Source organism: Pan troglodytes, chromosome 1 (assembly GCF_028858775.2).
Source record: "Pan troglodytes isolate AG18354 chromosome 1, NHGRI_mPanTro3-v2.0_pri, whole genome shotgun sequence".
NCBI classification, from domain to species: Eukaryota; Metazoa; Chordata; class Mammalia; order Primates; family Hominidae; genus Pan; species Pan troglodytes.
Window position 1 is genome coordinate 122,633,027 of NC_072398.2, and position 15,704 is coordinate 122,648,730.

The window sequence follows — 15,704 nt, forward strand, 5'->3', positions numbered from 1 at the left end:
TTTGGCCTCTTGCCACTAAGGAGTTTTGGTTTTCCCATCTGTAGAAATTCTTAATTGAGTCCATCAGATTCCCAGTCATCCTAGCCATGGTTACCTTCTTCTCTAAGTTGGCAGGTTAGTGAGCTTAGGCTAGCACTTCAGCATCAAATTTAGACTTCATGATAAAGTAAATCACACAGGGAATAGCTGTCAGCATGGTGATCACCTTGTTGTTCATTCCTACTCAGGGACTGGCCTGAAGTGTTTTCACAGCCTGGGTCACTGTGATGTCCTGGCCCTGTTTGCTCAAAGTGTTCATCTCAGAGTGACTTGTGAGGTATTGCTGAGCACATAATGGTCAAGATAGCTGCATAAGCAGGCGTGGCCCCAAATGTAGTCACCTGACTTCAGAAAATCAATTTGGATTCTACAGAAAGGTTCTGTTGGATTCTGAGCGGAACCTCTTTGGATGTGCCTTTGGATTTCAAGATTGAGCCAAGTGTTGACATGGGAAGATGCTCCAGTTCCTCCAGTTATCTCAAAGAAGCTCATTACCTTGCTAAGGGTATGGACTGTCCTTTTCCAGAAAAAATCCTCTTGATATTTTGCATGCACACATGATGCAAAAAATAATAACAACAGAAGCTGTTTTCCTGTATGTAATGAGAGTGTTCCTCAGGTTTCTGGTTTATCTTAATGGCATCTCACTCCTTTTCTTTTCCTTTCTTTCTTTCTTTGTCTGTGTGTGTGTGTGTGTGTGTGTGTGTGTGTGTGTGTATGTGTGTGAGAGAGAGAGAGACAGGGTCTTGCTCTGTCACCCAGGCTGGAGTGCAGTGGCATGATTTCTGCTCACTGCAGCCTTGACCTCCTGGGCTCAATTGATCCTCCATCTCAGCCTCCCAAGTTGCTGGGACTACAGGCATATACCACCACTGCTGGCTAATTTTTAATTTTTTTTTTCTTTGTAGAGACAGGGTCTTGCTTTGTTGCCCAAGCTGTTCTCAAACTCCTGTCCTCAAGCAATCCTTCTGTTTTGGCATCCCAAAGTGCTGAGATTACAGGCATGAGCCACTGTGCCTGGACTTTTTTTCTTTTCCTTAAGAGCCAGAGCAAAATTCAAATTTTATCAGTTTTAATGAATTATATTTTAAAAGTGGGAATTTGGCCAACAAAGTATCTTTCCTTTCTATACAAGAAGGGTATGGAGTTTGGCAATGAGCTCCTGAAAATGTAAAGAAAGCATGAGGATAACTTTGGGACTGATACTTGGGTCATTAAAAGTCTTGCAAAACTAGAATTTGTTTTCTTCTTCTTCCATTCTCTCTGTAGGCATTTAAACATACTCTCAGGCCAGGCACAGTGGCTCATGTCTGTAATCCCAGCACTTTGGGAGGCTGAGGCAGGTGGATTACTTGAGCCCAGGAGTTCGAGACCGTCCTGAATAACATGGTGAAACTCCATCTCTACAAAAAAAATTAAAAATTAGTCAGGTATGGTGGTGTGCGTCTGTAGTCCCAGCTACTCAGGAGGCTAAGGGAGGAAGATCAGTTGAGCCATGGTGTTGTCACTACACTCCAGCCTGAGTGATAGAGTGAGACCTTGTCTAAAAAAAAAAAAAAAAAAAGATACTCTGTTTTTTTTGTTCTAAAAAATTAGACAATATTTTGTTTAAACTTGCTTAGTGATTTATTTATTTATTTATTATTTTTTATTTTTTTTGAGACAGAGTCTTGCTGTTGCTCAGGCTGGAGTACAGCGGCACGATCTCGGCTCACTGCAACCTCTGCCTCCCGGGTTCAAGTGATTCTCCTGCCTCAGCCTCCCAAGTAGCTGGGACTATAGGGATGCACCACCATGCCCGACTAATTTTTGTATTTTTAGTAGAAATGGGTTTCGCCACATTGGCCAGGCTGGTCTTGAACTACTGAGCTCAAGTGATCCACCTGCCTCAGCCTCCCAAAGTGCTGGGATTACAGGCATGAGCCACCTCATCCAGCCTGATTTTTTTTTTTACCTTCAAATATATTTATTTACAGATTGAGTTTTAAAATTGTCTTAAAGTTCTTGTAGAGATTATGTCTTTTTTGTTTTGAGACGGAGTTTCACTCTGTCGCCAGGCTGGAGTGCAGTGGCGCGATCTTGGCTCACTGCAACCTCTGCCTCCCGGGTTCAAGTGATTCTCCTGCCTCAGCCTCCTGAGTAGCTGGGACTACAGGTGTGCGCCACCACGCCCAGCTAATTTTTTGTATTTTTAGTAGAGACGGGGTTTCACCATGTTGGCCAGGATGGCCTCCATCTCTTGACCTCGTGATCCACCTGCCTCGGCCGCCCAAAGTGCTGGGATTACAGGCATGAGCCACCTTGCTTGGACGAGATTATGTTTTACATATGCAATTCCTTCCTTTATCCTTTAAATATCCCCACGGATAAGGAGTGCCTCACCTCTGGACCTGGGCATTCTTCAGTATTCCAATACTGAGACTGGTTTTGTTTTTTCATTTTTCAACAACAATGTATGGAATTCTTACTCTGTGCCAAGCCCTATGCCGAGTACTTTAGTGCCTTATTTCAGGTATTGCTAGTCCTATTTCTCAGAAAAGGCAACCGAGACTCACAAGAGTTAAATAACTTGCCAGATGACACACAGCTAGAAAGCAGAGAAGCCAGAGTATTCAGATCCATGCCTCTCCACTTCTGCTTTCCCACTGTGCCTTTCACTTTCTTGGGAAGCCTTTTCCCTTGTTCTTCAACTTGGATTAGAATAGCCTGTAATTCTTCTCATGAAGACATGCCTCACTTTATACTAAATGTTACCCTCTTTAAATGATTTAAAATAATCCTGCAGTGATATTCTCCTTTCTCTCCACCTCTCTAAACAGAGCATCTGTTTAATTTGGGTTCTCTAACATTGGCATGTGTCTATAAATTAAGATTTTTGTACAATGTCTCACAGATGCTTTTACCACATTTAGTTTGTACTCCTTTTTTTCTTGGACGACTTAGTTCAAAAAAACTTATTTTGGTCAAACATATGATTTTAGCTTTTGAGGTTACCTAATAAATCACCAGCTTATAGACTCATAAAAATTTGGTTGGAGAGAGAACCTCAGAGATCTGCTCACCCAACATAATCATTGTATGGGCAAGGGAGGCTGCCAGCAGCTGTGGTCACCCTGGGCTTGTGCTCCAGGGGAGAGGGAATCTCAGCTACTCTACCTAAAACTTGAGATTACTACTTCTGAGGAATCATCCCAAAAGTTCACAAATCAGGAAGAGATATCTGAATGGGTGCTTTAAATTTTGTTTAAAAAAGAGAAAATAGGACTCATACCAAATGGCAGCTGGTTTTACTCCAGCCATTTTCAGGAATATCCCCAAAGAGTCTGGTACCACCAGACCGCCGCCTGGGCTGTGGTGGCTGGCAGGGGTTGTTCAGGGAAGGCAGCCTCTCTGACTAGGTTTCTGCCTGAGTCCAAATTAGAAAAGGGACATTTGGCTGCAGACTGGCCTCCAGGTGTTTGAAAGCCTATTTGTCCCTTGGTCACATTTCTTTTTTTTTCCTTTTTTTTTGAGACGGGGTCTCTCTCTGTCACCTAGGCTGGAGTGCAGTGGCTTGATCTCGGCTCACTGCAACCTCTGCTTCCCAGGTTCAAGCGATGCTCCTGCCTCAGCCTCCCAAGTAGCTGGGACTACAGGTGCTTGACACTACACCTGACTAACTTTTTGTATTTTTAGTACAGATGGGGGTTTCGCCATGTTGGCCAGGCTGGTCTCGAACTCCTGACCTCAGGTGATCCGCTTGCCTCAGCCTCCCAAAGTGCTGGGATTACAGGTGTGAGGCACCATGCCCGGCCCCTTGGTCATATTTCTGTAAGTCCTTCTCTGCCCTTCTCAGACATGCAAGGGAAAGTCAGGAGAAGGGGACCAGAAGGTCTGGAGGGACAGGTGAAAAGGCACCAGAATGGAGAAGGTGGGTGTTACATGTGAGCTAGGCCAGCTTCCATTGCCACATGGCTTAGAAGACTGTCAGTGACACGTGGACAAGGCGTGGCTCTGGTAGTTAAAAAAAAAAAATCAGGCCAGGCGCGGTGGCTCACGCCTGTAATCCCAGCACTTTGGGAGGCCAAGGCGGGTGGATCATGAGGTCAGGAGATCAAGACCATCCTGGCTAACATGGTGAAACCCCATCTCTACTAAAAATACAAAAAATTAGCTGGGCGTGGTGGCAGGCACCTGTAGTCCCGGCTGCTCGGGAGGCTGAGGCAGGAGAATGGGGTGAACCTGGGAGGTGGAGCTTGCAGTGAGGCGAGATTGTGCCACCGCACTCCAGCCTGGGCGACAGAGCGAGACTCCGTCTCAAAAAAAAAAAAAAGAAAAAGAAAAAAGAAAAAAAATCAATCCTTTACTTGCATCCCAAGTTCCTACTTTGGGAGAATAAACTCCAAATACTATCTCCTAAGGGAGGTTGATAAGTATTTGGCCATTAACTGTAGACTAATGTCATCCTCAAAATTTAATAAATGAAAAATGTAACACTCTCCTTTTTTTTTTTTCCCCATTCCTTGCTGTTATTCTACTGATTGTGTTAGCATAGTGTGGATTGAGTTTGGGTCAGCTTGTGGTTGAGCTTCCTGCCTTCCTGTTTGTAACTGAATTTTTCGAATTAAAAAAACATCCACTTTGTTCTGGCATAGTTGTATACATTATTCCAATATATTTAACAATGAGGCTGTTCTCATTTCACACAGAATAGCACACAGTGAAGACAGTCAGTGAGAACCAGAGCTATTGTTACAACTGACAGCAGCCAGCTCAGGAGGCAGAGGACGAGAGCGATCGGGCTGCACACACATGGATGAGGCTGATTTTTCAGAACACACGACCTATAAGCAGGAGGATTTGCCTTATGATGGGGACCTCTCTCAGATTAAGATATGCAATGATTACAGTTTTACCTCAAAAAAGGATGGCCTTGAAGTCTTAAATCAAATTATTTTCATAGCAGATGACCCTCAAGAGAAGGCTATGCATAATGAGACTTGTGGAAATACAGCTATGACCATACCCCTGGGTAAAATTACTGAAAATGCTGCCAACAAAAAAGACGAGAAAGAGAAACAATGCACTGCAGCTCTTCATATTCCAGCAAATGAAGGAGGCGCTTCTAAGTCAAGCATTTCTGATATTTTACTTCATCATCTTTCCAAAGAGCCATTCTTAAGAGGTCAAGGCATTGATTGTGAAACCCTCCCAGAGATCTCAAATGCCGACAGTTTTGAAGAGGAAGCTATTATTAAAAGTATTATTTCATGTTATAATAAGAATTCTTGGCCAAAAGAACAAACCCCAGAACTCACTGACCAACTCAACCCGAAAAGGGATGGTGAAAACAGCAATAAGCCTGGTTCTCCCACCACGACAGAGGAAAATACCTCTGATTTAGAAGGGCCAGTGGCTGCTGGCAATAGCAGTCATCAAGAAAATGTAAATGTTCTAACTAAAACCAAGGGTCCAGGTGATAAACAAAAAAGTTATCAAGGGCAGGCACCCCAGAAACAGCAGACTGAAAAAGCAAATTCGGGCAACACGTTCAAATATGGCCAAGGTCCAGTTCATTACCAGCTCCCTGATTTCTCTAAGATTGCTCCCAAAGTGAAAATTCCTAAAAATAAGATAATTAATAAACCACTTGCAATAGCTAAACAAGCCAGCTTTTCTTCCAAGTCGAGAGATAAACCCACTCTTGTGCAAGATAGTCTAGAAACCACGCCTGAGTCAAACTGTGTTGAAAAACAACATCAAGAGCAGAAAGGTAAAATCACTGAACCTTCACAACAAATCCAGGTAAATGAAACAGTCTCCTGTAAACACATTAATTGGGACCACTGCTTATCTCTTTCAGTGTGGGTTTTTGGAGGGTGAATAGAGCTTGGTTCTAGTTCCAAAGTTTCATTCAGCACCGTGGGTCACCCTGGATGAGTGACGTGGCCACTCCGACTCTCAGTGTCCTCATGAGAAGCATCACAGGCTACACTGACAAAAACATATAAGAGAATAAAATCCAAATTCCGCAAGCCGGAATTTGGCTCTCCTCACTTAAACTTAGCTGCCTTCCTTCAGGAGTCATCTGCAGTTACCTGGCTGGTCCAGAACCTCTTCCCAGGCCCTGAGCTCTCTGAGTTCCTGCCTTGCGTGGCACATCCCATCTTGACTTGCCAAAGACCTGCTTGTTTTCATGGCCTCCTTCAATTCCCCCTTGGGCCACATAACTTTTCAGGTCTCCTAAGTCACAACCTTTTCCACACTTGTTTAGTCGTTCCATCAGAGTGTGTATCTCAGCCTGCTTTGGATCTTAATAGCAGAAGCATCTGCTTCCTCCACTAGATTCTAAGGCTCTGGAGGGCAGCAACCTTATCTTCGCCTTTCCATTGCCTAATTTCCCCCAGAGGCCTGGCCTCGTGTCTTAACGTACGTTATGCCCTTAGTTATTAATGCTAAGTCCAATGGAATTAAGATCGTTAGTAATGGATTTCAAGCTTGTTATCTTGGTAATCATTTGGTACAAAACTTTGTTAATGCTTAATTTATGCTATTTCCCCCTTTCCCTTACCCCATCTTCTCACACTCCCCCACCAACTTCTCAGCATGCTGAGGCTCAGGATCTCATTGATGTTTGAGGCCCAATAGTAAGGTAAATCCATATTAATAATCAAAATACACATTTTAGTTCTTGGGCACTTTGCCTAGAGTGCATGATCTTTCTTTTGAGCCTTATATGAAGGTGTCCTGGACTGAACCACACTGCCTGTTTCCATTTCCATTCTCTCTCTTTTTCTATAACCTAACCTTGGAAGTGATTTCTCTCTCTTTCTCTTTTTTTTAATTTCCATTTCCATTTTCACACTTCAGCTCCCCTCTCTTTCAACTGAATGCCTGGGGAGTTTGAGCAGAACCCCCTACATCCAAACCTGAGCCAACAGCCCACCTGGCCATGACTGGGATGCTCTCTCTAGGTCTGAGAGAAACCTACACCCCCGTGGTATTGGGAAGTGTTGGGGTTCCTTGTTCTGCTTGCAGGAGAACATCCTCATTGTGTCCAGTTCTCAGTGCCCCGTGGTTAGCAGGAGCAGATGGATATCAGGCTCATCTCCCTCTGGTATGGGGGTTCGAGGTCAGGTATCTGATTTTTTCCAGTTCTGTCAATTCAGATTGGAGAATTGGACACTGCAGGTTTCATATCCATCATATAGTTGAGATGTCTAGAAAGACCATAGTCCATTTTGACCAGCTCTCCAGCACTAGCATGTTTCTGAGCTTTATGTGTTGGGAACAAAGGAAAGACCCCGCAAGGTGAATCACTCTGGAATTTAAACTGTTCAATTAGCCAGTGGTGAGTAGAAAACCATCACTATCTTGACACACAGTTTGGAACTTAATGCATCCTCTGTTATTCTCTAGAGTGTGGCTACCATGTGTTTTGTGTTAGTGACAGCACCAGCAACAGAGCTGGTGACAAGACCAGCCATGGTCCCTACCCTTGTGAAACTTATAGTCTAGTTTTAGGAGAAATGTTTCAGCATTTCACATACCAGTATCAAACACAATGGTGATAACAGGTAACATGTATTGTTACATGCTTACCACCTGCCTGATACTATGGTAGACATTTAACATTTCATCCTCATAACAACCCCCTGAGGCAGGTTCACTTACTATCCCCATTTTCCTGCCAAAGAATTGCAGGCTTATAAGTGATGAGACAATTACTTGGGTTGCCCAGCAAGTAAGTGTCAGAGTGGAATTCAACCTTGGCATCATGGCCCTGGCTCTTGACTGCAAACCTGGGCTCCCTCTATGATGACAGAACATGTTGGGTCATTCTGAACGGTGGCGTCATTGATCAATATCGACAGTAACGTTTTCTTACCCTTTAATTGTGCAGATGGAGCCCACAGTACATATCCACCAAGAACTTCTCACAGGTACTAATGTTTTAAAACTTCTTTGAGAGATATATATATGTTTTGTTTTTGTCTTTTTGAGACAGGGTCTCACTCTGTCACCCAGGCTGGAGTGCAGCAGCACAATCTTGGTTCATTGCAGCCTTGACCTCTGGGGCTCAAATGATCCTCCCACCTCATCCTCCCGAGTAGCTGGGATTACAGATGCATGCCACCACACCTAGATAATTTTTTTTTTTGTAGAGGTGGGGTCTCACTTTGCTGCTGAGGATGGTCTTGAACTCCTGGCTTCAAAGTGATCCCCCCGCTTTGGCCTCCCAAAGTGCTGGGATTACAGGTGTGAGCCACTGTGCCTGGCCTAGATAAATATTTTGAAAAAAATAAAAATTTAAAAATAGTAAGTGGTGGTGACTGCAACAGCTTTCTGTTTTCAGTACTTAATAAAACTGTGATAAGTTGAGATGAATGGTAGCCCAAATGTGTTCTTTCTTGTATAGGAATAGAATCTGAGGCAAGTCTCTCTAAGTTGTCACCAACCTCTGAGAAAGGCACTTCCTCAAGTTCTTCTTACATATTTCAAAAGATATCCCAAGGGAAACAGATGTGTCAGAAGTTGAAAGAACAGACTGATCAACTGAAGACTAAAGTAATACTTTTAAAGCTTATTATAAACAATGTAAGTAACCAAATTCATACATGAGAAACCATGCCATTAATGAGAGATTGTAATTTTTTCACTGCAGGTACAAGAATTTTCCAAAAGAATAAAACAGGACTCTCCTTACCATTTGCAAGACAAGAAGCTGGTAATGAATTTTATCCCGTTTTTAAAATCTTGATTAGAGAATATGGCTTGGATAAAGACAAATAACTTCATAGTGCCATGTTTTCTCTACAGTGGTGGGAGTGGAAATGTTTTGCTAAAGATTAAACCATCTTTGTTTATGGGGGCTAAAAGAGCTTAGAATTCTGTTTCTCTATCTATTTAGCCCTCTTTCCTTCTCAGGGGATCTATTACTTATGGCTATTACTCCTTGCCAGGTTACTCATAATTAATCTGACACCACGGGAGGTTCAAGAGAAGAACCCATAATCACTTATAAAGGGTGGGCCTGTCCGAAGTTGATGGGTACTGGTGAATTCAGGTTATAAAAATTGCCATTACCTGGAAATTAAATATGACTTTGAATACTCATAAAATCAACCTTGAAGCAATGTTTTTCAGGTCAAAATCTTTTCCTTTCATATCCTTGCTAGTTGCTGCATTTAATCAAACCATTAATTTATGTCATCACCACAGCAGTCATGTTGTCAGTGCCAGGATCATGGGAAGGGGGTGGAGCAATGGGGTGAAGGGTAAGGCTGGGAGAACCAGAAGTATGCTGACCTGACATTGAAGATGTAGTTGAGGCCATTGGCTCATCAACAAGGGATAAGGTCAGAAGTTCTGACGTAGGCACAAGCAAGGTTTAGGGAGGGCTGTGCTTCAGAAACCTAGCAGCATGGACAAAAACCAGGGGACCCAAATGCTAAAAGACACAGTTGATTATTCTCTCATTTATCCTGTTAATTAAATCATTTATTCAACAAACATTTATCAGGCACTTTCTATGTCTCAGACCCTGTACCAGGCACTAGGAATTCAAGATGAATAAACAATTCCTTTTTCAAGTGGTTTATAGTCTCTTAGGAACAGTGGACTGGTAAACAGGCAGCTAAAATGCAGCTGGAGAAATGTTACAGAGAATGCTAATGGCAGCCTAGAAGAGGCTCACCTTTGCCAGTGAGGGGACACTTGGAAGGCTTCCTGGAAGTCACTTCTGAGCTGGGTGTTGCAGAAGGAATAGGGATGAGCTTGGCAGGAGACCAAGGGGTATTCTAGAAAAAGGAAACAGCAGGTGCAATGGCACAGGGGTGAGGAAGTGCTGCCAGTGTGAGGAGCTGTGGGCACTGTGATTTACCATACGGCACTTGGGAGCACGTGGTGACATGGGGGTGGGGGAGGAGACAGGGGAGGTGGACAGGGGTACTTCATGAAGGCCTTTAAGCCATGCCTGAGGCTGAGTAATTGGGCAGCATTGAAGGTTTTTTTTTTTTTTGAGACACGGTCTCATTCTGTCACTCATGCTAGAGTGCAGTGGCATGATCTCAGCTCACTGCAACTTCCACTCCCCAAGTTCAAGTGATTCTTCTGCCTCAGCCTCCCAAGTAGCTGGAGTTACAGGTGTGCACCACCGTGCCTGGCTAATTTTTGTATTTTTAGTAGAGACGGGGTTTCACCATGTTGGCTGGGCTGGTCTTGAACTCCTGACTTCAGGGTGATCCACCTGCCTCGGTCTCCCAAAGTGCTGGGATTACAGGCGTGAGCTGCTGCACCTGGCTGCATTGAAGGTTTTCAAGCTGACAAATGGGAAACACCATGGGGGCAAGGCTGAAGGCACAGAGATTGGTTCGGAAGCCAGAATCCAGGTAACAAGTCAGGAGGGCCTGAACGAAGGCTGGCAATGAGGCTGGAGATGGGGACAAATCTGAGGGTTTAGGGAAATGGTGGCAGATGGAAAGGGCTGAAGAGAGGAAGGGAAGAGGCTTGGATGAGCTCCAGATTTCTGGCTTGGGTAACCAAGGTCAGGAATAAAAGTAGAGGATCCCGTTTAGAATGGGTGTGGAAGGCAAGCAGGAGGCAAGACGTCAAGTTGAGTTTGGGGCATTTTGGGTTTGAGCTACCTTTGGGACATCTAAGTAGAGGGCTCCAGTAGGCAGTTAGACTAGTGGATCTGGCCTGCAGAGCTGTTTGGGTGAGAAATGTAGATTTGGGCATAGTTGTGAGTTGACGCTGGAGTGGATGAGACGGGCCAGGCAAAATACACAGAGTGAGAAGTGAAGAGGGCCCAGGAGAGACTCGAGGGAAATGGCAGCTGGGGAGGAGCAGAGGCGGAGAAGCCAAGAGAAAAGGGGGTTTGAAGGAGAGGGCAGTGGGCCCAAATAAGAAGTGCATTGGATTTGGCAATCAAGATGTTATAAGGGTCTTTGGCAAGCCTGGTTTTGATTGAAGTGGTGGATCTGGAAGCCAGATTGCAGGGATTATGGAAGAAACAACGATAAACAAGATCTCCAGAAAGCTAGGATTTCAGGAATTGGAAGAACACACAATTTTAAAGGGCTGAGCAGAGCAGAGAAAACTGGTTCTGTCAGAAGCCTTTGGAAGCCTGGATGTGGGAGGTTTCTTCCTGATGTTATCGGGCATGCGAGGATCCCTGCTGACCTAGGGGAGAGTAAAGGTGGCTCCTGACATTATCATCCTGTGGTCTGGGACTTCCAGGCCCAGGTGGTTCAGTCTTGAAAAAAGCCAGACAGGGCTACAAGCAACCGCCTCAGCCTGAGCAGCACTACACAGCAGAAAGCATTTGGATTTTGGAGCGGATGTCGTGCCTCTACTTATTGGTTACACAACTGTAGACATGTTACAGCATGTCTTCCCTTTCAGAGTTGTTATGAGAATTCAGTGAGGCACATTTCTGCCTAGGAAATTGTGCCCTATCTTCTGCAACATAATGCAATTTAAATTCCAAGATCCTGAATTATAATTTGTGATTAGCTTTTATCTCTTTTCTCATTACCCTCTTTCCCTTGAACACATAATTCTTCCTCATGGCCTCAGCTGCCATCTTCAGGCTTCCAGTTCCTAAGTCACTTGTCCTGACTTCTCATCTATAGCTCCAAATGTTTGTGTCTCTCTTCACTTCGGACATCCCACCCTCACTGCAAACTCTACCTTGTCCAACATCAATATCTTCGAGCCTGTTAGCCTTTCCAAATTCCCCAGTTTAGTCAGGTCTACCACATTCTTCTCACTTCCCAAGCTGAGAAACTCAAGCATTGTCTGTGAGATTTACAGTGTCAGTCAGGGTTCTGGCAGGGACCAGATGGTTACTCAAATGGGGCAACGGAGGAGAGTTTAACAAAGGCATTATTTTACAACAGTGTGGGCAAGGCTAAGGGAAACCAATAAGGGATGGAAAAGCATCTCCTGGAAGGACCCGTGGGGAGCTCCCCTTTGGCCTGAAGGAGCAGAGGAAAAGCAGGTCCTAGAGCCTAAAGAGAGCAGCTGTCACTGTGGGACTAGCTGACAAGCCCTGTGGCTTTTGGTGGAGGGACAGAGTCAACTTCATGACGGCACAGGTGAGGAAGAAAAGACTCTCATCTCATCCTCCAACTCCTCTCTCCTGCTGTTGCCTTCCATTGACTAAAACCAACCAAAGCCAGGGCCCAGGGGAGCCTGTGGTGCAGTCCATTAAATGTCAGCACAGAGAAAGAGGATGAACCTGGGGAGAAATGTAAAACATCTGCCACACCTGCCGCTTTTTATCCACCCTTTAGCCAATATGTTTCCAAACTCTTGTTTATTCACTTTTAATATTAATAAGAATTGGCTGGGAGTGGTGGCTCATGCCTGTAATCCCAGTACTTTGGGAGGCCAAGGTGGGTGGACCACCTGAGGACAGGAGTTTGAGACTAGCCTGGCCAACATGGTGAAACCGCATCTCTACTAAAAATACAAAAATTAGCCAGGCATGGTGGTGCACGCCTGTAATCTCAGCTACTTGGAAGGCTGAGGCAGGAGAATTGCTTGAACCTGGGAGGTAGAAGTTACAGTGAGCTGAAATCACACCACTGCACTCCAGCCTGGGTGACAGAGCGAGTGACTGTCTTAAATTAAAAAAAAAAAAAGAATTAATAATCTGTCAAGTATGTACTATAGTCCTGGCACAATGCATTATCTCATTTAGTTTTTATAATATGAGGCAAGGAGTATTACCTTAATTTTACAGATGTAGAAACTGAAGCTTAGAGAGTTCAAGTTTACTAAAATCATACAATGAGTAAGTGACAGAGTCTGAACTTGCACCCAGCTGTGTCTGATCCTGTAACCTCACCGAGCTATGTTTCTGTCCTGGGCAACCTCTGTCCAATTCATCCCTTCCTCTCCATTTTCATGGATACTGCCTGGTCCAGGCCCTCCAGAGCATCCTTTATGCCTGATTTAAGTTGCACTCCTTCCACTGGGCCTTGGCAAAGGTCTCTCTCTCTCTATCTATCTATATCTATATATACATATATAGATATGCACTCCAGAGCTCTGGCTTTGGTATATATATATATATGGAGAGAGAGAGAGAGAGATGGAGTCTCGCTCTGTTGCCCAGGCTGGAATGCAGTGGTGCAATCTTGGCTCACTGCAACCTCTGCCTCCTGGGCTCAAGTGATTTTCCTGCCTCAACCTCCCAGGTAGCTGGGATTACAGGCACGCACCACCATGCCCGGATAATTTTTGTATTTTTAATAGAGATGGGGTTTCACCATGTTGGTCAGGCCGGTCTCGAACTAATGACCTAAAATGATCTGCCCACTTCGGCCTCCCAAAGTGCTGGGATTATAGGCATGAGCCACTGTGCCTGGCCTTTGGCTAAGTACTCTAAGCCACAGTCTCTTTTCTCAATGGAATAACGTCTCTAAGACCAGGAACTGTGCCTGATGCAATTTTTTAATCTCACACTTCTGGCCCAGGGCCAGAAATAGAAAGTGCTCAGGGAATGTTTAGTGACTGGGGATGTGGAACTGAAGCCTCCATACATCTTCAACATGCCCCTAACCCGCACAGTTTAAACATTCATCTGCTTGAGGCTGCACGTAGTGATGTCTGGAAGACCCATTCACAGCTTTGGCTAAATCTTCCTGCTGTTCCTTCCCCATCTCATCCTCCAACTCCCCACAGACTGAAACCCAGGCCATGTAACTACAGTTCCTTTTTAAGATCTATGTGCCTTCAGACATATTGCTAGAGCTCCAATTTCCTCCTTTGTAAAAGTGGGATAATAAAATATACTTTACCACATTTACAACATTGATGTGTTGATTAAATAAGATGAGGAATGGAAAAATGCTTTGTAAGCTAAAAACCATTCTGCAAATATACAGGATTATGAATGTCCCACTAAGGAAGGCCAGAGGCCTCTGAGTGGGTTCTGAGAGAGAAATCAGAAGTAATTGTACTTTTGAGCTGTGTGCTGTGAGGGTTTGTGAATGTTGAGATGACCCTTGGGTTGTCTATAGTTTAGATGTCAGACTCTGAGACAAAACAATTTATGCTGCTGGGAGAAGGATGGCAGCTTTGTTTTGACACTACTGTAGGGTATGCCTGCTTTGTGTTTTTGGGAAAACAATTACACACACAGGCTTGCATGTGAATGATTCCAGTGACTTCACCGCTGCAGGTCCTGGAGAAACTGCAGGGACACCTTGAACTGCTGGAGCAGAACTTTCTGGCCACCAAGGACAAGCATCTGACTTTGCAGCAGCAAGTCCACAAGCACGAATCAACAATCATTGGTGACTTTGATCCAGAAAGGTCAGGTTTAAACCAACTGTGTAAGGTGGAAGGGTCAAAGGTGATCTCCTTCAGGTGGGATTCTGATGTGGCTGCTGGCTTAGTGCTTGGAGAGCCACTGGTCTAGGGTCAGCAGAAACTGTGTCACCAATGAACAAAGTGTCACCTAATACCACAGACAGCATGGAGGACCTGTTGAGTGTAAGGTGCTGTGCTGGACATTGACTCAGATGGAACACCCAAAATGAACAAATGCTTCCTGGGGCAGAGGCATTGTACCAAAATTTTGCAATTTGTTGAATATAATTATAATTGGTTTGGAGACCCAGAGGAGCCTAAGAAAACCCTAGAAAGGCTCACATGATAACCACAGAGGGCCCTCTTCTCAAGTTCCTCCTCTCCTCTCCCTCTCAGCTTTTTCCTCTCTTATCTATCTCTCCCCACACCTGCCTTTATTGTCCTTGCCTGGTTCTCTCTTCTGTCCCTCTCTTTCCCCTTTTCTTTCCCATTCACTGATAATTCCAAGGCACACTGGGCAGGAGGGGGTCATTGTAAAGTTAATTGGTGTCAGGGTGAGGGACCTACAAATCCTGATAAAGGAAAAGTGTGAAAGCTTAAAGTTAAATGATTTCTGAGTTAATTCACATTAGAACCTTGAACACACACTCCAAACTGAAGTTTCTAACTGGTGGTTTTTATGGCACTGTATTCTCCTTTCTCCATTCCAGATAATTTTAAGCTGTATTCCAGGACTCAAGGAGAGGATTCTTTCCCTATAATTTCCTGGTATAAATTAAAAGAAACTATTTAGTAGGCTTAATATTTGTGAGTTCAGCCCTTTCTATTCATAGCATTTTAATATGGAATTGTTGTTGCCAAATTTTTTAATGGTTTACATTTCAGCCCTAGCATTCTGTGGTATTTTTTTCCCCAAGGTATGGTTTTACTTTTCCAAAATTAATGGAACCTCTGTCTACCTTTATTTCAGCACTGAGTAATTAGACAGTGAGGATGAGGTTTTAATATTGATTTTTTTCCCAAAGGCTTTTTTTGGGGGTAGGGGAAGAAAGAACTCTGCATGCTTCTGCTATTTAAAATTAATAGAGTAAGGATATTTATTTTCCAAGGAATCTTCTGCTTGGGCAGTCATTTTAAAGACAGGTTTCTGTGCACATTAAGACCAAAGTTATTCAATGTCTTATTTATATCCTAGTTACAAACACACTGTGCCTGGCATGAGTATAAATAAAAAGAGCTTCAACTGCAATTACATTCCATATATGGGAGAAGCTTTCAGCACTGGGGCAAGGGAGGGACCCAGCCTTTCCCAAATCTCAGCTAAAGTCACCTCAGGACAGGCAAAGACTGATCAGCTCCAG

At 44.1% G+C, this 15,704-nt stretch overlaps 1 protein-coding gene across 5 annotated transcripts in view; it reads left to right on the forward strand.

Annotated features, from left to right (window-relative positions):
• Window positions 1-227: 227 nt before the first annotated feature.
• The window catches only part of AKNAD1 (AKNA domain containing 1), a 42,777-nt gene continuing 27,300 nt past the window's right edge, over window positions 228-15,704 (forward strand). For all 5 annotated transcript variants that reach the window (XM_016923697.4, XM_016923701.4, XM_063816176.1 and 2 more), the window contains exons 1-6: window positions 228-544; window positions 4,728-5,823; window positions 7,922-7,961; window positions 8,438-8,586; window positions 8,684-8,746; window positions 14,213-14,346. In XM_016923697.4, coding sequence (XP_016779186.3) covers window positions 4,831-5,823; window positions 7,922-7,961; window positions 8,438-8,586; window positions 8,684-8,746; window positions 14,213-14,346 — 1,379 coding nt within the window. In that variant the 5' untranslated portion in view covers window positions 228-544; window positions 4,728-4,830. The remainder of the gene's footprint in view (window positions 545-4,727; window positions 5,824-7,921; window positions 7,962-8,437; window positions 8,587-8,683; window positions 8,747-14,212; window positions 14,347-15,704) is intronic.